The sequence below is a fragment of the Melospiza melodia genome (assembly GCF_035770615.1).
Source record: "Melospiza melodia melodia isolate bMelMel2 chromosome 17 unlocalized genomic scaffold, bMelMel2.pri SUPER_17_unloc_1, whole genome shotgun sequence".
In the NCBI taxonomy this organism is placed as follows: Eukaryota; Metazoa; Chordata; class Aves; order Passeriformes; family Passerellidae; genus Melospiza; species Melospiza melodia.
The window spans coordinates 1,333,588-1,356,957 of record NW_026948502.1 but is presented as its reverse complement, the minus strand read 5'-3'; the positions used below and the strand labels follow the sequence as shown (position 1 = coordinate 1,356,957).

At 50.2% G+C, this 23,370-nt stretch overlaps 1 protein-coding gene across 1 annotated transcript in view; it reads left to right on the top strand.

Annotated features, from left to right (window-relative positions):
* The window catches only part of LOC134432979 (2-hydroxyacyl-CoA lyase 2-like), a 60,074-nt gene that overhangs the window by 26,104 nt on the left and 10,600 nt on the right, over positions 1-23,370 (top strand). The window contains 9 exon segments of the mRNA XM_063181857.1: positions 1,022-1,160; positions 5,781-5,861; positions 5,864-5,891; positions 11,850-11,949; positions 14,288-14,385; positions 15,446-15,582; positions 17,318-17,452; positions 19,443-19,557; positions 20,525-20,694. Of these exon segments, the coding sequence (XP_063037927.1) occupies positions 1,022-1,160; positions 5,781-5,861; positions 5,864-5,891; positions 11,850-11,949; positions 14,288-14,385; positions 15,446-15,582; positions 17,318-17,452; positions 19,443-19,557; positions 20,525-20,694 (1,003 nt within the window).

Genomic DNA, 23,370 nt, shown 5'->3' with positions numbered 1-23,370 from the left:
TCCAGGACATCCCGCAGGTTCCGCTGTTCCCAAATCCCCAAATCCCCTTTGCCAATTCCTGAATTCCCAGATTCCCAAAATTCCCAAAATTCCCAAATTCTGGAATTCCCAAATTCTGGAATTCCCAAATTCCGGAATTCCCAAAATCCCCCAAATCCCGGGATTTTCTCGTTCCAGGGCCGGGGGGCTCTCCAGGACATCCCGCAGGTTCCTCTGTTCCCAAATCCCCAAATCCCCTTTGCCATTCCCGAACCCCCGAATTCCCAAATTCCCAAAATTCCCAAATTCCGGAAATCCCAAAATCCCGGGATTCTCTCGTTCCAGGGCCGGGGGCTCTCCAGGACACCCCGCAGGTTCCTCTGTTCCCAAATCCCCAAATCCCCTTTGCCATTCCCGAATTCCTGAATTCCCAAAATTCCCAAACTCCAGATTCCCAAAATTCCCAAATTCCGGAATTCCCAAATTCTCCCAAATCCCCAAAATCCCGGGATTCTCTCGTTCCAGGGCCGCGGGGCTCTCCAGGACATCCCGCAGGTTCCTCTGTTCCCAAATCCCATAATCCCTTTTGCCATTCCCGAATTCCTGAATTCCCTCATTCCCAAACTCCAGATTCCCAAAATTCCCGAATTCCGGAATTCCCAAAATCCCCAAAATCCCGGGATTCTCTCGTTCCAGGGCCGGGGGGCTCTCCAGGACATCCCGCAGGCGCCGCTGTTCCCAAATCCCCAAATCCCCTTTGCCATTCCTGAATTCCTGAATTCCCAAAATTCCCAAACTCCAGATTCCCAAAATTCCCAAATTCTGGAATTCCCAAATTCTGGAATTCCCAAAATCCCCAAAATCCCGGGATTCTCTCGTTCCAGGGCCGCGGGGCTCTCCAGGACATCCCGCAGGTTCCGCTGCTCCCAAATCCCCAAATCCCCTTTGCCAATTCCTGAATTCCCTCATTCCCAAAATTCCCAAAATTCCCAAATTCCGGAATTCCCAAATCCCCCAAAATCCCGGGATTTTCTCGTTCCAGGGCCGGGGGGCTCTGCAGGACATCCCGCAGGTTCCGCTGTTCCGCACGCTGTGCAAGGCGTCGCTCTCGGTGCGCGCCGTGCGCGACATCGTCCCCACGCTGCGCCGCGCCTTCGCCACCGCCATGGAGGGCACGCCCGGTGAGGATTCCTAAAATTTCCTAAAAATTCCCAAAAAATTTCCCAAAAATTCCCAAAATTCCCGTGGGCTGGAATCCCAAAATTCCCCAAAATACCTCGAAATTTCTACGGGATTTGTAATTTCCGTCCCCACGCCATCGCCACCTCCATGGAGGGCACGCCTGGTGAGGGACAATTCCCAAAATTACCCAAAAATTCCCAAAATTCCCCAAAATTCCCATGACTTGGAATCCCAAAATTCCCAAATTTTCCCATGGTTGGAATCCCAAAATTCCCCAAAATTCCCCATGGGTTGAAATCCCAAAAATTCCCAAAATTTCCTTGGGTTGGAATCCCAAAATTCCCTAAAATACCCCAAAATTTCCATGGGTTGGAATCCCAAAAATTTCCAAAATTTCCTTGGGTTGGAATCTCAAAATTCCTCAAAATTCCTCAAAATTCCCATGGGTTGGAATCCAAAAATTCCCCAAAATTCCTCAAAGTTCCCATGGGTTGGAGTCCCAAAATTCCTGAAATTTCCTTGGGTTGGAATCACAAAATTCCCAAATTTTCCCAGGGTTGGAATCCCAAAATCTCTCTGGGTGGGAATCCCAAAATTCCTCAAAATTCCTCAAAATTCCCATGGGTTGGAATCCCAAAATTCTCAAATTTCCCCAGGATTGGGATCCCAAAATTTCCCAAAATTCCCAGGACTTGGAATCCCAAAATTCCCAAATTTTCCCATGGTTGGAATCCCAAAATTCCCCATGGGTTGAAATCCCAAAAATTCCCAAAATTTCCTTGGGTTGGAATCCCAAAATTCCCCAAAATACCCCGAAATTCCCATGGGTTGGAATCCCAAAAATTCCCAAAATTTCCTTGGGTTGGAATCCCAAAATTCCCCAAAATTCCCCATGGGTTGAAATCCCAAAAATTCCCAAAATTTCCTTGGGTTGGAATCCCAGAATTCCCCAAAATTCCTCAAAATTCCCATGGGCTGGAATCCCAAAATTCTCAAATTTCCCCAGGATTGGAATCCCAAAATTTCCCAAAATTCCCAGGACTTGGAATCCCAAAATTCCCAAATTTTCCCATGGTTGGAATCCCAAAATTCCCCATGGGTTGAAATCCCAAAAATTCCCAAAATTTCCTTGGGTTGGAATCCCAGAATTCCCCAAAATTCCTCAAAATTCCCGTGGGCTGGAATCCCAAAATTCTCAAATTTCCCCAGGATTGAAATCCCAAAATTTCCCAAAATTCCCATGGGTTGGAATCCCAAAATTCCCAAATTTTCCCAGGGTTGGAATCCCAAAATTCCCCATGGGTTGAAATCCCAAAAATTCCCAAAATTTCCTTGGGTTGGAATCCCAGAATTCCCCAAAATTCCTCAAAATTCCCGTGGGCTGGAATCCCAAAATTCTCAAATTTCCCCAGGATTGGGATCCCAAAATTTCCCAAAATTCCCAGGACTTGGAATCCCAAAATTCCCAAATTTTCCCATGGTTGGAATCCCAAAATTCCCCATGGGTTGAAATCCCAAAAATTCCCAAAATTTCCTTGGGCTGGAATCCCAAAATTCCCCAAAATACCTCGAAATTTCTACGGGATTTGTAATTTCCGTCCCCGCGCCATCGCCACCGCCATGGAGGGCACGCCTGGTGAGGGACAATTCCCAAAATTCCCCAAAAATTCCCAAAATTTCCCAAAAATTCCCAATATTCCCATGGGTTGGAATCCCAAAATTCCCTGAATTATCCCGAAATTTCCTTGGCATTTGTAATTTCCGTCCCCACGCCATCGCCATCGCCATCGCCGTGGAGGGCACGCCTGGTGAGGATTCCTAAAATTTCCCAAAAATTCCCCAAAAATTCCCAAAATTCCCATGGGCTGGAATCCCAAAATTCTCAAATTTCCCCAGGATTGGAATCCCAAAATTTCCAAATTTTCCATGGTTGGAATCCCAAAATTCCCCATGGGTTGAAATCCCAAAAATTCCTCAAATTTCCTTGGGTTGGAATCCCAGAATTCCCCAAAATTCCTCAAAATTCCCACGGGTTGGAATCCCAAAATTCTCAAATTTCCCCAGGATTGGGATCCCAAAATTTCCCAAAATTCCCAGGACGTGGAATCCCAAAATTCTCAAATTTTCCCATGATTGGAATCCCAAAATTCACCAAATTTCCCCATGGGTTGAAATCCCAAAAATTCCCAAATTTTCCCATGGTTGGAATCCCAGAATTCCCCAAAATTCCTCAAAATTCCCGTGGGGCTGGAATCCCAAAATTCTCAAATTTCCCCAGGATTGAAATCCCAAAATTTCCCAAAATTTCCCTGGCTTGGAATCCCAAAATTCCCAAATTTTCCCATGGTTGGATCCCAAAATTCCCCAAAATTCCCCATGGGTTGAAATCCCAAAAATTCCCAAAATTTCCTTGGGTTGGAATCCCAGAATTCCCCAAAATACCCCGAAATTCCCATGGGTTGAAATCCCAAAAATTCCCAAAATTTCCTTGGGTTGGAATCTCAAAATTCCCCAAAATTCCCCAAATTTTCCCAGGGTTGGAATCCAAAAATTCCCCAAAATTCCTCAAAGTTCCCATGGGTTGGAGTCCCAAAATTCCTGAAATTTCCTTGGGTTGGAATCACAAAATTCCCCAAAATTCCCAAAATTTCCCTGGCTTGGAATCCCAAAATCCCCCAAATTTCCCGGGATTGGGATCCCAGAATTTTCTGGGATTTGAGGTTCCAAAATTGGCCCCAAAATGGAATTTGGGTGGGAAGAACCCCAAAATTCGAGGGTTGGAATCCCAAAATTTCCCGAAATTCCCATGGGTTGGAATCCCAAAATTTCCCGAAATCCCATGGGTTGGAATCCAAAATTCTCAAATTTCCCCAGGATTGGAATCCTGAAATTTCCCAAAATTCCTCAAAATTTCCCTGGCTTGGAATCCAAAAAATCCCAAAATTTCCCCGGGATTTGGATCCCAAAATTGCCCCCAAAATGGGAATTTGGGTTGGGAGAAATCCCAAAATTTCCTGGGGATTTTTGGGGGATTTTTGGGGAATTTTTTGGGGTCTTGCTGTGGGATTTGGGGTCACAAAATTCTCAAAGGGATTTTGGGTTTTTTGGGATATTTTTTGGTCAATTTTGGGGGGATTTTTTGGGATTTTTGGGGTTTTTGGGGTGCTGCTGTGGGATTTGGGGTCTCAAACCCCTCAAAGGGATTTTGGGGTGTCCCTGATGGATTTGGGGTTTTTTGGGATATTTTTTGGTTGATTTTGGGGTGGTTTTTTTGGGATTTTTGGGTTTTTTTTTCGGATATTTTTTTGGTTGATTTTGGGGTGTTTTTTTGGGGGATTTTTTGGATTTTTTTGGGATATTTTTTGGTTGATTTTGGGGTGGTTTTTTGGGATTTTTGGGGTTTTTGGGATCTTTTTTGGTTGATTTTGGGGTGGTTTTTAAGGATTTTTGGGGTTTTTTGGGATATTTTTTGGTTGATTTTGGGGTGGTTTTTTTGGGGAATTTTGGGGTTTTTTAGGATCTATTTTGGCTGATTTTGGGGTGGTTTTTTTGGGGTTTTTTGGGGTTCTGCTGTGGGATTTGGGGTCTCAAACCCCTCAAAGGGATTTTGGGGTGTCCCCTGATGGATTTGGGATTTTTTTTGGGATATTTTTTGGTTGATTTTGGGGTGGGTTTTTTTGGGATTTTTGGGGTTTTTGGGGATGTTTTTTTGGTTGATTTTAGGGTGGATTTTTGGGTTTTTTTGGGATATTTTTGGTTGATTTTGGGGTTGTTTTTTTGGGATTTTTGGGGTTTTTTTGGGATATTTTTGGTTGATTTTGGGTGGGTTTTTTTGGGAATTTTGGGGTTTTTTGGGATATTTTTGGTTTGATTTTGGGGTGGGTTTTTTGGGGATTTTTTGGGTTTTTTGGGACATTTTTTGGTCAATTTTGGGGTGATTTTTTTTGGGATTTTTGGGGTTTTTTGGGATATTTTTTGGTCAATTTTGGGGTGATTTTTTTGGGATTTTTGGGGGTTTTTGGGGTCTTGCTGTGGGATTTGGGGTCTCAAACCCCTTGAAGGGATTTTGGGGTGTCCCTGATGGATTTGGGGTTTTTTTTGGGATATTTTTTGGTTGATTTTGGGGTGGTTTTTTTGGGATTTTTGGGGTGCTGCTGTGGGATTTGCTTTCTCAAAACCCCTTGAAGGGATTTGGGGGTGGTTTTGGGGTGCCCTTGATGGATTTGGGGTGTTTTTGGAGTTCTGCTGATGGATTTTTTGGTGTTTTTGGGGTGCCCCCGATGGATTTGGGGTGTCCCTGATGGATTTGGGGATTTTTGGGATATTTTCTGGTTGGTTTTTGGGTGGTTTTTTTTTGATTTTTTGGGGTTTTTTGAGGTCCTTCTGTGGGATTGGGTCGCAAACTCCTCAAAGGGATTTTGGGGTGCCCCTGATGGATTTGGGGTTTTTTGGGATATTTTTGGTTGATTTTGGGGTGGTTTTTTTTGGGATTTTTGGGGTGCTGCTGTGGGATTTGGGATCTCAAACCCCATAAAGGGATTTTTTGGGGTGCCCCGATGGATTTTTTGGTGTTTTTGGGGTGCCCTTTATGGATTTTTGGTGTTTTTGGGGTTGCCCAGGCCCCGTGTTCGTGGAGCTGCCCATCGATGTCCTTTATCCCTTCCACGTGGTCCAGAAGGAGCTCGGGGCTCCAAAACCCCCCGGGGGCTGCGGGGGAAACTCGTCCAGTGGTGAGAAAAAGAAACCCCAAAAAAACACCCCAAAACTGCCCCCAAACCACCCCGAAAATACCCCGGATTCCTCCCAAAAATACCCCAAAATAACCCCAAAAATACCCCCAAATAACCCCAAAATACCCCAAAAATACACCCCAAAATAACCCCAAAAATACCCCAAAATAACCCCCAAAAATACCCCAAAACAACCCCAAAATAACCCAAAAAAAATCCTCAAATAGCCCAAAAAATCACCCAAAAACCACCCCAAAACTGCTCCCATAGCACCCCGAAAATACCCCGGATTCCTCCAAAAATACCCCAAAATAACCCCAAAAATAACCCCAAAAATACCCAAAACCCACCCCAAAATAACCCAAAAAAATCCTCAAAATAGCAAAAAATCACCCAAAAACCACCCCAAATAACCCTAAAAACAACCTGAAAAATACCCCAAAAACCGCCCCAAAACTGCCCCAAAAATACCCCAAAAACCATCCCAGAAATGCCCCAAATCCAACCCAAACCCCACCCCAAAATAACCCAAAAATCCCCAAACCCCACCCCAAAAATACCCAAAAATCACCCCAAAAAACACCTGGAAAATACCCCGAAAACCACCCCAAAAATACCCCGATACCCACCCTAAAAAACCACCCAAAATTACCCCAAAATTACCCCCAAAATAACCCAAATAACCCCAAAAACACCCCAGAAACCACCCCCAAAACAGCCCCAAAATTACCCCAAAAATACCCAAAACCCACCCCAAAATAACCCGAAAAAAATCCTCAAAATAGCCCAAAAAATCACCCAAAAACCACCCCAAAAACTGCCCCCATAGCACCCCGACAATACCCCGGATTCCTCCCAAAAATACCCCAAAATAACCCCAAAAAACACCCAAAACGCACCCCAAAAATACCCTAAAATAACCCCAAAAAAACCCCAAAATAACCCCCAAAAATACCCCAAAATAACCCCCAAAAATACCCCAAAACAACCCCAAAATAACCCGAAAAAATCCTCAAAATAGCCAAAAAAATCACCCAAAAACCACCCCAAAACTGCCCCAAAAATACCCCAAAAACCATCCCAGAAATGCCCCAAATCCAACCCAAACCCCACCCTAAAATAACCCAAAAATCCCCAAACCCCACCCCAAAAATACCCAAAAATCACCCCAAAAAACACCTGGAAAATACCCCGAAAACCACCCCAAAAATACCCGATACCCACCCTAAAAAACCACCAAAATTACCCCAAAATTACCCCCAAAATAACCCAAAACAACCCCAAAATATCCCCAAAAACACCCAGAGAACCACCCCAAAACAGCCCCAAAAATACCCCAAAACCCACCCCAAAATAACCCGAAAAAAATCCTCAAAATAGCCCAAAAAAATCACCCAAAAACCACCCCAAAACTGCCCCAAAATACCCCAAAAACCATCGCAGAAATGCCCCAAAACCACCTGAAACCCCCCAAATAACCCCAAATCCCCCCAAAAAACCACCCCAAAATAAACCAAAAATGCCCCAAACTTCCCCAAAATAGCCCCAAAAAACCACCCCAAAAACCACCCCAAAAACTCCCAAAAACTACCCCAAAACCACCACAAAAAAAGCCCAAAATAACCCAAAATAACCCCAAAATACCCAAAATCCTTCCCAAAACTACCCCAAAAACCAACCCACAAACACCCCAAAACCACCCCAATAATACCCCAAAAACCACCCCAAAATAACCCAAACGAAATCCCCAAAATAGCCAAAAATACCCCCAAAATACCCAAAACCACCCCAAAATAACCCCAATAATACCCCAAAACCCACCCCAAAATAACCCAAATAAAATCCCCAAATAGTCAAAAATACCCCAAAACCACCCCAAAAAATCCCAAAACCACCCCAAAAAATCCCAAAATAACCCAAAATAACTCCAAATCCTTCCCAAAACTACCCCAAAAACCAACCCACAAATACCCCAAAACCACCCCAAAATAACCCGAAAAAAATCCCCAAAATAGCCAAAATCACCCAAAACCACCCCAAAACTGCCCCAAAAACCATCCCAGAAATGCCCCAAATCCACCCAAACCCTACAAAAAACCCAAAACCCCATTGTAAACCCCACAAAAAACCCCTCAAAAATTCCTGAAAACCCTCACAGAAACCCCATAAAAAAACCAAAATTCAACCTAAAAAAACCCCCAAAAAACCCCATAAAAACCCAACAACAACCCCATTGCAAACCCCACAAAAACCCCTCAAAAAACCCATTGTAAACCTCACAAAAACCCCATAAAAACCCCAAAATTAAACCTGAAAAACCCAAAATGCCACCTAAAAAACCCAAACCCCAAAAAAACCCAAATCCCACAAAAACCCACAAAAACCCCTCAAAAATTCCTGAAAACCCTCACAGAAACCCCATAAAAACCCCAAAATTCAACCTAAAAAAACCCAAAATGCCACAAAAAAAACCCCAAGAAGTCCCCAAACCCCATAAAAACCTCAAAAACCCCAAACCCCATAAAAACCCCCAAAACCCCATAAAAACCCCATAAAATTCCCATTCCAGGTACCTGAGGAATTACCTGTGCGAACCCCAAACCCCATAAAATCCCACTAAAACCCCACAAAAACCCCTCATAAAACCCCTTAAAACTTCACAGAAACCCCATAAATACCCCAAAATTCAACCTAAAAACCCCCAAAATGCCACAAAAAAAACCCCAAAAAATCCCCAAACCCCATAAAAACCCCAAATCCCCAAAAAACCGCACAAAAACCCCACAAAAACCCCATAAAAACCCCATTATAAACCCCACAAAAACCCCTCAGAAAACCCCTGAAAACCTCCCAAAACCCCATAAAAACCCCAAAAATCAAACCCAAAAAACCCCGAAAAATCCCCAAACCCCATAAAAACCCCAAAAACTCCCAATCCCATAAAAACCCCCCAAAAACCCCATAAAAATCCCGTTTCAGGTACCTGTGGAATTACCTGTGCAAACCCCAACCCCATAAACCCCAAATCCCACAAAAAACCAAATCCCACCAAAACCCCATTGCAAACCTCACAAAAAACCCTCAAAAACCTCTGAAACCCTCACAGAAACCCCATAAAAACCCCAAAAATCAAACCCAAAAATCCCCAAACCCCATAAAAACCCCAAAAATCAAACCCAAAAATCCCCAAACCCCATAAAAACCCCAAATCCCACAAAAAACCCCACGAAAACCCCATTGTAAACCCCACAAAAACCCCTCAAAAATTCCTGAAAACCCTCACAGAAACCCCATAAAAACCCCAAAATTAAACCCAAAAAAACCCCCAAAAACCCCATAAAAACCCAACAACAACCCCATTGCAAACCCCACAAAAACCCCTCAAAAACCCCATTGTAAACCTCACAAAAACCCCATAAAAACCCCAAAATTAAACCTGAAAAACCCCAAAATGCCACCTAAAAACCCCAAACCCCAAAAAACCCCAAATCCCACAAAAACCCCTCAAAAATTCCTGAAAACCCTCACAGAAACCCCATAAAAAACCCAAAATTAAACCTAAAAACCCCCAAAATGCCACAAAAAAAACCCCAAAAAATCCCCAAACCCCATAAAAACCCCAAATCCCCAAAAAACCGCACAAAAAACCCACAAAAACCCCATAAAACCCCATTATAAACCCCACAAAAAACCCTCAAAAACCCCTGAGAAACTTCCCAAAACCCCATAAAAACCCCAAAAATCAAACCCAGAAAACCCCGAAAAATCCCCAAACCCCATAAAAACCCCAAAACACCCAAATCCCATAAAAACCCCATAAAAACCCCATAAAAATCCCGTTTCAGGTACCTGTGGAATTACCTGTGCAAACCCCAAACCCCATAAACCCCAAACCCCACAAAAAACCAAATCCCACCAAAACCCCATTGCAAACCTCACAAAAAACCCTCAAAAACCTCTGAAACCCTCACAGAAACCCCATAAAAACCCCAAAAATCAAACCCAAAAATCCCCAAACCCCATAAAAACCCCAAATCCCACAAAAAACCCCACGAAAACCCCATTGTAAACCTCACAAAAACCCCTCAAAAATTCCTGAAAACCCTCACAGAAACCCCATAAAAAACCCAAAATTCAACCTAAAAAACCCCAAAATGCCACAAAAAAAGCCCAAAAAATCCCCAAACCCCATAAAAACCCCAAACCCCATAAAAACCCCTCAAAAACCCCATAAAAAATCCCATAAAAACCCCAAAATTCAACCTAAAAAAACCCAAAATGCCACAAAAAAAAAAACCAAGAAGTCCCCAAACCCCATAAAAACCCCAAAAACCCCATAAAACTCCCATTTCAGGTACCTGTGGAATTACCTCTGCGAACCCCAAACCCCTTAAACCCCAAATCCCACAAAAACCCCATTGCAAACCCCACAAAAAACCCTCAAAAACCCCTGAGAAACCTCCCAAAAACCCCATAAATACGCCAAAATTAAACCTAAAAAACCCCAAAAATCCCCAAACCCCATAAAAACCCCCCAAAAACCCCATAAAAATCCCATTAAAAACCCCAATTTAGGTACCTGTAGAATTACCTGTGCAAACCCCAAACCCCATAAAATCCCACAAAAACCCCACAAAAACCCCATAATGACCCCACAAAAACCCCAGAAATCAACCCCAAAAAACCCCAAAAAATCCCCAAACCCCATAAAAACCCCAAAAACCCCAAACCCCATAAAAAAACCCCATAAAAAACCCCATAAAACCCCATAAAAACCCCAATTCAGGTACCTGTGGAATTACCTGTGCGAACCCCAAACCCCATAAAAACCCCAAATCCCCAAAAACCCCACTAAAAAACCACAAAAACCCCATAAAAACCCCATTGTAAACCCCACAAAAACCCCTCAAAAACCCCTGAAAAACCCCTCATAAAACCCCTGAAAACCCCATAAAACCCCTCATAAAACCCCTCATAAAACCCCTGAAAACTTCACAGAAAGCCCATAAAAACCCCAAAAATGAAACCCAAAAAACCCCAAAAAATCCCCAAACCCCATAAAAACCCCAAATCCCACAAAAAACCCCACGAAAACCCCATTGTAAACCCCACAAAAAACCCCTCAAAAACCCCTGAAAACCCTCACAGAAACCCCATAAAAACCCCAAAATTCAACCCAAAAAAACCCCCAAAAACCCCATAAAAACCCAACAACAACCCCATTGCAAACCCCACAAAAACCCCTCAAAAACCCCATTGTAAACCTCACAAAAACCCCATAAAAACCCCAAAATTAAACCTGAAAAACCCCAAAATGCCACCTAAAAACCCCAAACCCCAAAAAACCCCAAATCCCACAAAAACCCACAAAAACCCCTGAAAACCCTCACAGAAACCCCATAAAAACCCCAAAATTCAACCTAAAAAAACCCAAAATTCCACAAAAAAAGCCCCCAAAAAATCCCCAAACCCCATAAAAACCTCAAAAACCCAAAACCCCATAAAAACCCCCCAAAACCCCATAAAAACCCCATAAAATTCCCATTCCAGGTACCTGAGGAATTACCTGTGCGAACCCCAAACCCCATAAAATCCCACAAAAACCCCACAAAAACCCCTCATAAAACCCCTTAAAACCTCACAGAAACCCCATAAAAACCCCAAAATTCAACCTAAAAACCCCCAAAATGCCACAAAAAAACCCCCAAAAAATCCCCAAACCCCATAAAAACCCCAAATCCCCAAAAAACCGCACAAAAAACCCACAAAAACCCCATAAAAACCGCATTATAAACCCCACAAAAACCCCTCAAAAACCCCTGAAAACCTCCCAAAACCCCATAAAAACCCCAAAAATCAAACCCAAAAAACCCCGAAAAATCCCCAAACCCCATAAAAACCCCAAAACCCCAAATCCCATAAAAACCCCCCAAAAACCCCATAAAAATCCCGTTTCAGGTACCTGAGGAATTACCTGTGCGATCTCTTTGCGGGGGCCTGGGAGCCGCGGGAGCTGCACCCGCTGGGGCTGAGCATCCCCAGGGCGACCCCGCAGCAGGTGAGGCACAAAAACCCCGAAAATCGCCCCAAAAATCACCCCAAAATATCCGAAAATTCACCCCAAAAATCACCCCAAAATATCCGAAAATTCACCCCAAAAATCATCCCAAAATATCCCAAAATATCCCCAAAATATTCCAAAAATCACCCCAAAATATCCCAAAAATCACCCCAAAAATCACCCCAAAATATCCCAAAAATCACCCCAAAAATCACCCCAAAATATCCCAAAAATCCCCAAAATGGGGGAAAAAAATCCCCAAAATTTGGGGGGAAAACACTGAAAATTGGGGGGAAAAAAGCCCTGAAAATTGGGAGGAAAACCCTCAAAATTTGGGGGAAAACCCTTAAATTTTAGGGGGGAGAACCCCAAAAGAGGTGAGAGTCTAAAAACCCCAAAAGAAACCCTAAAAAAACAAACAAAAATCCCTAAGTGGGAAAAACTCGAACAGGAGAAAAAACCACCAAAATCTGGTGGGGGGAAAATTCAAAAATGGGGGGAAAAAACCTCTAAAATATGGGGGGGGAAAAACCCAAAAAGAGGTGAGAGACAAAAACCCAAAAATATCCCAACAATAACCCCAAAAAATCCCAAAATAACCCCAAAATGGGGAAAACCCCAAAAATTTGGAGGAAAAAAAGCCAAAATTTGGGGAAAACCCCCTGAAAATTGGGAGGAAAACCTCTAAAATTTAGGGGGAAAAAAACCCAAAATTGGGGGGTAAAACCAGCGAAATTTGGGGAAATAACAGCGAAAACTGGGGGGAAAATGCCTCTAAAATTTGGGGGAAAACTCCAAAAGAGGTGAGAGTCTAAAAACTCTGTAAATAACTCCAAAAAAAACCCCAAAAATCCCAAAATGGGAAAAAAATCAAACAGGGGAATAAACCCTAAAATTTGGAGGAAAAAAATTCAAAATTGCAGGGAAGAAACTCTAAAATTTAGGGGGGGAAAACCCCAAAGGAGGTGAGAGACAAAAATCCAAAAATAACCCCCAAAAAAACCCAAATTGGGAAAAAAATCCAACAGGGAAAAAACCCCCAAAATTTGGGGGAAAAACCTGAAAATTGCAGGAAATAACAGTGAAAATTGGAGGAAAAACCTTAAATTGGGGTGGGGAAAAACCTCTAAATGTGGGAGAAAACCCAAAAAAAGATGAGAGCCCAAAACCCCCCCCAAAAAACAACCAAAAAATCCCAAAATTGGGGAAAAAACCACCAAAATTTGGGTGAAAAACTCCAAAATGGGGGGGGAAAAAACTCAAAATGGGGGGAAAAAGCCCTGAAAATTGGGAGGAAAACCCTTAAATTTTAGGGGGGAAAACCCTAAAAGAGGTGAGAGTCTAAAAACCCCAAAATAACCCCAAAAAAACAAACAAAAAAAAATCCCAAAATAAAATAAAAAAAAAAAACCACCAAAATTTGGGGGGAAAAACCTCAAAATTGGGGGAAATAACAGCGAAAATTGGGGGGGAAAAAACAAAAAAAAAAAAAAGGGGGGGGGGAAACCTCCTAAAATTTGGGGAAAACCCCTAAAAAAACCCAGAATGGGGAGGAAAACCAAAATGGGGGAAAACACCCCAAAAATTTGGGGAAAACCCTCAAAACTGGGGGAGAAAACGCCAAAAATTGGGGGGAAAACCCCAAAAATGGGGGGAAAGCCCAAAAGGGACAAAAGCCCCAAAAATTTAGGGGAAAAAACCTCAAAATTGGGAAAAAAACACTCTCAAAATTCAGGGAAAACCCCAAAAATGAGGGGGAAAAAAACCTTAAAATTTGGAGGGAAACCCCAAAAAACCAAAATTTAGGGGAAAAACCCCAAAAGGGACAAAACCCCAAAACCCAAACTGGAGGTTAGTCCTGGATTTGGGGTTAATCCTGACCCTTTTGGGGTTAATCCCGGCCCTTTTGGGGTTATTCCCGGCCCTTTTGGGGTTAATCCTGACCCTTTTGGGGTCATTCTTTTGGGGTTATTCCCAGGTTTGGGGCTGTTTGAGCCAGGTTTTGGGGTTCATTCTGGTGCTTTTGGGGTTAATCCCAGCCTTGTTTGGGTTAATCCCGGGTTAATCCCTGTTAATCCTGGGTTAATCCCGGGTTAGTCTGGGTTAATCCCGGGTTAATCCCGGGTTAATCCCGGGTTATCTCTGTTAACCCAGGTCCAGCAGGTTGCAGAGCTCCTGAGCCGGGCTCTGTTGGGGTTAACCCCGGGTTAATCCCAGTTGTGTTTGGGTTAATCCCGGGTTAATCCCGGGTTAATCCCGGGTTAATCCCGGGTTAATCCCGGGTTAATCTGGGTTAATCCCGGGTTAATCCCGGGTTAATCCCGGCTCTATCCAGGTGCAGCAGGTTGCAGAGCTCCTGAGCCGGGCCCAGCGGCCGCTGCTGCTCGTGGGCAGTCAGGCCCTGCTGCCCCCAACGCCCGCAGAGGAGCTCAGGTGGGGACTGGGAGGGACTGGGTTATACTGGGAGGGACTGGGATAAACTGGGATATACTGGGAGGGACTGGGAGGGACTGGGATAAACTGGGAGGGACTGGGATAAACTGGGAGGGACTGGGTTATACTGGGATGGACTGGGAGGGACTGGGATCGCAGCTGGGTCACTTCTGGGGCCAAACTGGGCCGGTTTGGGGTCTGGATGGAGCCGGTTTGGGGCCAGTTTGGGGCCAAATGAAGGCGATTTTGAGACCAGTTTGGGGTCAAATGGAGCCGGTTTGGGGCCAGTTTGGGGCTGAACTGAGCCAGTTTGGGGCCAAATGGAGCCAGTTTGGGGTCAAATGCAGCCAGTTTTGGGGCCAGTTTGGGGCCAAATGCAGCCGGTTTTGGGGCCAGTTTGGGGCCAAAAGGAGCCAATTTGGGACCAGTTTGGGGCCAAATGGAGCCGGTTTTGAGACCAGTTTGGAGCCAATTTGGAGCCAGTTTGGGGCCAGTTTGGGGCCAAATGGAGCCGGTTTTGGGGGCCAGTTTGGGGCCTGTTTGGGCCCAGTTTGGGGCCAGTTTGGGCCCAGTTTGGGGCCAAATGAAGGTGATTTTGAGACCAGTTTGGGGCCAAATGGAGCCGGTTTTGGGGCCAAATGGAGCCAATTTGGGGCCAGTTTGGGGCTGAACTTTGCCAGTTTGGGGTCAAATTGAGCCGGTTTTGGGGCTGAACTGAGCCAGTTTGGGGTCAAATGGAGCCGGTTTTGGGGGCCATTTTGGGGCCGAACTGAGCCAGTTTGGGGCCAAATGGAGCCGGTTTTAGGGGCCAGTTTGGGGATGAACTGAGGCAGTTTGGGGCCAAATGGAGCCGGTTTGGGGAGCCAGTTTGAGACCAGTTTGGGGCTAAATGCAGCCGGTTTTGGGGTCAGTTTGGGGCCAAACGGAGCCGGTTTTGGGGGCCAGTTTGGGGCCAAACGGAGCCAGTTTGGGGCCAAATGCAGCCGGTTTTGGGGCCATTTTGGGGCTGAACATGGCCAGTTTGGGTCACTGTCCCCTGGTGTCCCCTGGTGTCCCCCAGGGCGGCCCTGCAGGCCCTGGGCGTGCCCTGCTACCTGGGCGGCGCCGCGCGGGGGCTGCTGCCCCCCGAGTGCCCCCTGGGGCTGCGGCAGAACCGGCGCCAGGCGCTGAGGGACGCGGACCTGGTGCTGCTGGCAGGTACCGGGAGGGGGGGGACACCTGGGGACAGCTGGGGACAGCTGGGGACACCCTGGGGACACCTCGGGGACATTGGGGACATTGGGGACATTGGGGACACCGCAGGGACATTGGGGACACCCTGGGGACACCTTGGGGACATTGGGGACACCCTGGGGAGAACTCGGGGACATTGGGGACACCCTGGGGACATTGGGGACATTGGGGACACCGCGGGGACATTGGGGAAACCCTGGGGACACCTGGGGACACCACGGGGACATTGGGGACACCCTGGGGACACAGCGGGGACACCCTGGGGACATTGGGGACACCCTGGGGACACCGCGGGGACACTTTGGGGACACTGGGGACATTGGGGACATTGGGGACAGCTTGGGGACACCCTGGGGAGAACTCGGGGACACCCTGGGGACATTGGGGACAGCTGGGGACACCCTGGGGACATTGGGGACATTGGGGACACCCTGGGGACATTGGGGACACCCTGGGGACACCCTGGGGACACCCTGGGGACACCCTGGGGACATTGGGGACATTGGGGACACCCTGGGGACATTGGGGACACCCTGGGGACAGCTTGGGGACAGCTGGGGACATTGGGGACACCCTGGGGACATTGGGGACACCCTGGGGACACCCTGGGGACACCCTGGGGACACCCTGGGGACATTGGGGACAACCTGGGGACATTGGGGACATTGGGGACACCGCGGGGACATTGGGGACACCCTGGGGACACCCTGGGGACACCTCGGGGACACCCTGGGGACATTGGGGACACCTTGGGGACACCGCGGGGACATTGGGGACACCCTGGGGACACCCTGGGGACACCCTGGGGACACCTTGGGGACACCCTGGGGACACCTCGGGGACACCCTGGGGACACCTCGGGGACACCTCGGGGACACCTTGGGGGCACCTTGGGGGCACCTTGGGGACACCTTGGGGACACTTTGGGGACACTTTGGGGACACCCTGGGGACACCTTGGGGACACTTTGGGGACACTTTGGGGACACCCTGGGGACACCTTGGGGACATCCTGGGGACACCATGGGGACACTTTGGGGACACCCTGGGGACACCTTGGGGACACCTCGGGGACACCCTGGGGACACCTTGGGGACACCCTGGGGACACCTTGGGGACATCCTGGGGACACCATGGGGACACTTTGGGGACACTTTGGGGACACTTTGGGGACAACTCGGGGACACCTTGGGGACACCTTGGGGACACCTTGGGGACACCTTGGGGACACTTTGGGGACACCTTGGGGACACCTTGGGGACACTTTGGGGACACTTTGGGGACAACTCGGGGACACCTTGGGGACACCCTGGGGACACCCTGGGGACAGCTTGGGGACACCCTGGGGACACCTCTGGGACACTTTGGGGACACCATGGGGACACCCTGGGGACATCCTGGGGACACCCTGGGGACACCCTGGGGACACTTTGGGGACAACTCGGGGACACCTTGGGGACACTTTGGGGACAACTCGGGGACACCCTGGGGACACCTTGGGGACACCCTGGGGACACCCTGGGGACATCCTGGGGACACATTGGGGACACTTTGGGGACAACTCGGGGACACCCTGGGGACACCCTGGGGACACCTTGGGGACACCTTGGGGACCCCTTGGGGACACCGTGGGGACACTTTGGGGACACCTTGGGGACACCTTGGGGACACCTTGGGGACACTTTGCCGCGTCTCCCCAGGCACCGTGTGCGATTTCCGCCTCTCCTACGGGCGCCTCTTCGGCCGCGGCGCCGCCGTGGTGGCCGTGAACCGCAACCGGGAGCAGCTGCTGAGGAACTCGGACGTGTTCTGGAAACCGCGGCTGGCCGTGCTGGGTGAGGGACCCTGGGACGCGAATAACCGGTTTGGGTCGGAATGAACCGGTTTGGGTCGGAATGAGGTGGTTTGGGGTCGGAATGAACCTATTTTGGGGTCAGAATGAGGCGGTTTTGGGGTTAAAATGAGGCGGTTTTGGGGTTAAAATGAGGCGGTTTTGGGGTTAAAATGAGGCGGGTTTGGGGCCAGAATGAGGCGGTTTTTGGGTTAAAATGAGGCGGTTTTCGGGTTAAAATGAGGTGGTTTGGGGTCAGAATGAACCGGTTTGGGGTCGGAATGAGGCGGTTTGGGGCCAGAATGAACCGGTTTGGGGTCAGAATGAGGCAGTTTTGGTGTTAAACTGAGGGGGTTTTGGGGTCAGAATGAGGCGGTTTGGGGTTAAAATGAGGCGGTTTGGGGTTAAAATGAGTCAGTTTTGGGGTTAAAATGAGGCGGTTTTGGGGTTAAAATGAGTCGGTTTGGGGTCAGAATGAGGCAGTTTTGCGGTTAAAATGAGGCGGTTTTGGGGTCAGAATGAGGCGGTTTTGGGGTTAAAATGAGGCGGTTTGGGGTCAAACCACAACCGGGAGCAGCTGCTGAGGAACTCGGAATGTTCTGGAAACCGCGGCTGGCCGTGCTGGGTGAGGGACCCTGGGACGCGAATAACCGGTTTGGGGTCGGAATGAACCGGTTTGGGGTCGGAATGAACCGGTTTGGGTCGGAATGAACCGGTTTGGGGTCAGGATGAACCGGTTTGGGGCCGGAATGAACCGGTTTTGGGGCCAGAATGAGGCAGTTTTGGTGTTAAACTGAGGGGGTTTTGGGGTCAGAATGAGGCAGTTTTGGGGTCAGAATGAGGCAGTTTTGGGGTTAAAATGAGGTGGTTTGGGGCCAGAACGAGGCAGTTTTGGGTCAAAATGAGGCGGTTTTGGGGTTAAAATGAGGCGGGTTTGGGGCCAGAATGAGGCGGTTTTGGGGTTAAAATGAGGCGGTTTGGGGTCAGAATGAGGCGGTTTTGGGGTTTAAATGAGGTGGTTTGGGGTCAAAATGAGGCGGTTTGGGGTTAAAATGAGGCGGTTTTGGGGTTAAAATGAGGCAGTTTTGGGGTTAAAATGAGGCAGGTTTGGGTTAAAATGAGGCGGTTTGGGGTCAAACCGCGACCGGGAGCAGCTGCTGAGGAACTCGGAATGTTCTGGAAACCGCGGCTGGCCGGGCAGGGTGAGGGACCCTGGGACACAAAGGAACCGGTTTGGGTCGGAATGAACCGGTTTGGGGTCAGAATGAGGCAGTTTTCTGGTGACATTGGGTGACACTGGGTGACATTTCTGGTGACATTGTCCCCAAGGTGACCCCGCGTCCCTGCTGGTGGCGCTGTGGTGACACTGGGTGACATTGGGTGACACTGGGTGACACTGGGTGACATTGGGTGACATTGGGTGACACTGGGTGACATTGGGTGACATTTTTGTGTCCCCAGGTGACCCGGCGTCCCTGCTGGTGGCGCTGTGGTGACACTGGGTGACATTGGGTGACACTGGGTGACACTGGGTGACATTTGGTGACATTCCTGTGTCCCCAGGTGACCCTGCGTCCCTGCTGGTGGCGCTGTGGTGACATTGGGTGACATTGGGTGACATTGGGTGACATTTTCGGTGACATTGGGTGACATTCCCTCAGGTGACCCGGCGTCGCTGCTGGTGGCGCTGTGGTGACACTGGGTGACACTGGGTGACACTGGGTGACATTTTCGGTGACATTGGGTGACATTCCTGTGTCCCCAGGTGACCCCGCGTCCCTGCTGGTGGCGCTGTGGTGACACTGGGTGACATTGGGTGACACTGGGTGACATTTTCGGTGACATTGGGTGACATTGGGCGGCACTGGGTGACACTGGGTGACACTGGGTGACATTTGGTGACATTCCTGTGTCCCCAGGTGACCCGGCGTCGCTGCTGGTGGCGCTGTGGTGACACTGGGTGACATTGGGTGACATTGGGTGACATTCCCCAGGTGACCCGGCGTCGCTGCTGGTGGCGCTGTCGCGGAGCCTGCCCGGCTTCGGCTGCCCCCGGCCGTGGCTGCAGCGGCTGCGGGAGGCCGAGGAGGAGAAGGAGCGGCAGAACCGGTGAGGGACGGACAGACGGACAGAGGGGACAGACGGACACGGGGACGGGGACAGGGGGACAGGGATGGGGACAGACGGACAGGGATGGGCAGAACCGGTGAGGGACGGACAGACGGACAGAGGGGACGGACGGACACGGGGATGGGGACAGGGGGACAGGGATGGGGACAGACGGACAGGGATGGGCTGAACCGGTGAGGGACGGACAGACGGACAGAGGGGACAGACGGACACGGGGACGGGGACAGGGGGACAGGGAGGGGCTGAACGGGTGAGGGACGGACAGACGGACACGGGACGGGGACAGGGGGACAGGGATGGGCTGAACGGGTGAGGGACGGACAGACGGACACGGGACGGGGACAGGGGGACAGGGATGGGCTGAACCGGTGAGGGACGGACAGATGGACACGGAGGGGGGACAGACGGACACGGGAATGGGGACAGGGGGACACGGGAATGGAGACAGGGGGACAGACGGACACGGGGGGGGACAGGGGGACAGAGGGGGGACAGAGGGACAGGGACGGGTGGGGACATTTGGGGGATCCCATTCCCGATTTGGGGGGGGCACCGCAGCCCCTTCCACACCGCTCCAAGGGGGGGGTTGGGATTTTTGGGCTCAGACCCCCCCAATTTGGGATTTTTGGGCTCATTCCTTTTTTGGGAGGATTTTTTGGGTTCAGACTCCCCCCATTTTGGGATTTTTGGGCTCATTCCTTTTTTGGGAGGATTTTTGGGTTCAGACCCCCCCCCCAGTTCGGGATTTTTGGGCTCAGACCGCCCCCAGCTCGGGATTTTTGGGCTCATTCCTTTTTTGGGAGGATTTTTGGGCTCAGACCCCCCCAATTTGGGATTTTTGGGCTCAGACCCCCCCAGTTCGGGATTTTTGGGCTCCTTCCTTTTTTGGGAGGATTTTTGGGCTCAGACCGCCCAGATTTGGGATTTCCGTGTTCCGTCCCCGCAGCGCCAAGGCCGCGGTGCCCCCCCCGTGCCACCTGAACCCCCTGATGCTGCTCCAGGCCCTCGATCGGCTCCTGCCCCCCCAGAGCCTCCTGGTGGCCGACGGCGGCGACTTCGTGGGCACGGCGGCGTACACGGTGCGGCCACGGCAGCCCCGCGGGTGGCTGGACCCGGGTAAGGGACACTGGGGACACTGGGGGCGTTGGGGACATTGGGGACGTTGGGGGGATTGGGGACGTTGGGGGGATTGGGGGGATTGGGGGCGTTGGGGACATTGGGGGGATTGGGGGGATTGGGGACATTGATGGGACATTGGGGACACTGGGGACATTGGTGGGACATTGGGGACATTGGGGACATTGGGGACGTTGGGGATGTTGGGGATGTTGATGGGACATTGGGGACGTTGGGGACGTTGGGGACATTGGGGACGTTGGGGACGTTGGGGACATTGGGGACATTGGGGACATTGGGGATGTTGATGGGACATTGGGGACATTGGGGACATTGGGGACATTGGGGGGATTGGGGGGATTGGGGACAATGGGGACATGGGGATGTTGGGGACAATGGGGACAATGGAGACACTGGGGACATTGGGGACACTGGGGACATTGATGGGACATTGATGGGACATTGATGGGACATTGGGGACATTGGGGCGATTGGGGACATTGGAAACACTGGGGACATTGGGGACATTGGGGACATTGGAGGGATTGGGGACATTGAGGATGTTGGGGACATTGGGGACACTGGGGACACTGGGGACATTGGGGCGATTGGGGACATTGGGGACATTGGGGACACTGATGGGACATTGGGGGGATTGGGGACATTGGGGACATTGGGGACACTGATGGGACATTGGGGGGATTGGGGATGTTGGGGGGATTGGGGACATTGGGGACATTGGGGATGTTGGGGACATTGGGGACATTGAGGGGACAGCGGCGTACACGGTGCGGCCACGGCAGCCCCGCGGGTGGCTGGACCCAGGTATGGTGACATTGGGGACAATGGGGACACCTGGGGGGATTGGGGATGTTGGGGACATTGGGGACATTGGGGACACTGGGGGCGTTGGGGACATTGGGGATGTTGGGGACACTGGGGACATTGGGGGGATTGGGGACATTGGGGACATTGAGGGGACGGCGGCGTACACGGTGCGGCCACGGCAGCCCCGCGGGTGGCTGGACCCAGGTATGGGACACTGGGGACAATGGGGACATTGGGGACATTGGGGACGTTGGGGGGATTGGGGGGATTGGGGGGATTGGGGACATTGATGGGACATTGGGGACACTGGGGACATTGGTGGGACATTGGGGACCTTGGGGACACTGGGGACATTGATGGGACATTGGGGATGTTGGGGACGTTGGGGACATTGGGGACATTGGGGACATTGGGGACATTGATGGGACACTGGGGATGTTGGGGACATTGGTGGGACACTGGGGACATTGATGGGACATTGGGGACATTGGGGACATTGAGGGGACATTGGGTACACGGTGCGGCCACGGCAGCCCCGCGGGTGGCTGGACCCGGGTATGGTGACACTGGGGACACTGGGGGCGTTGGGGACGTTGGGGACATTGGGGACATTGGGGATGTTGGGGACACTGGGGACATCGGGGACATTGGGGACATTGGGGGCGTTGGGGACATTGGGGACATTGGGGACATTAATGGGACATGGGGGACAGCGGCGTACACGGTGTGGCCACGGCAGCCCCGCGGGTGGCTGGACCCGGGTAAGGGACACTGGGGACAATGGGGACACCTGGGGGGATTGGGGATGTTGGGGACATTGGGGACATTGGGGACACTGGGGGCGTTGGGGACATTGGGGACATTGAGGGGATTGGGGGGATTGGGGACATTGGGGACATTGGGGACACCTGGGGGGATTGGGGACATTGGGGACAATGGGGATGTTGGGGACATTAATGGGACATTGGGGACATTGGGGACATTGATGGGACACTGAGGGGACAGCGGCGTACACGGTGCGGCCACGGCAGCCCCGGGGGTGGCTGGACCCGGGTAAGGGACACTGGGGACATTGGGGACAATGGGGATATTGATGGGACATTGGGGGGATTGGGGACATTGGGGATGTTGGGGACACTGGGGACATTGGGGATGTTGGGGACACTGGGGACATTGGGGGGATTGGGGACATTGGGGACATTGGGGGGATTGGGGACATTGGGGACATTGGGGACACTGGGGATGTTGGGGACACTGGGGATGTTGGGGACACTGGGGACATTGGGGACATTGGGGACATTGGGGATGTTGGGGACATTGGGGACATTGGGGACACTGGGGATGTTGGGGACACTGGGGGCGTTGGGGGGATTGGGGACATTGGGGACACTGGGAGGATTGGGGGCATTGGGGGGATTGGGGACAATGGGGACATGGGGATGTTGGGGACAATGGGGACAATGGAGACACTGGGGACATTGGGGACACTGGGGACATTGATGGGACATTGATGGGACATTGGGGACATTGGGGCGATTGGGGACATTGGAAACACTGGGGACATTGGGGACATTGGAGGGATTGGGGACATTGAGGATGTTGGGGACATTGGGGGGATTGGGGACATTGGGGACATTGAGGGGACAGCGGCGTACACGGTGCGGCCACGGCAGCCCCGGGGGTGGCTGGACCCGGCTAAGGGACATTGGGGACACTGGGGACAATGGGGACACTGGGGATATTGATGGGACATTGGAGATGTTGGGGACATTGGGGATGTTGGGGGATTGGGGACATTGGGGACATTGGGGGGATTGGGGACATTGGGGACACTGGGGATGTTGGGGA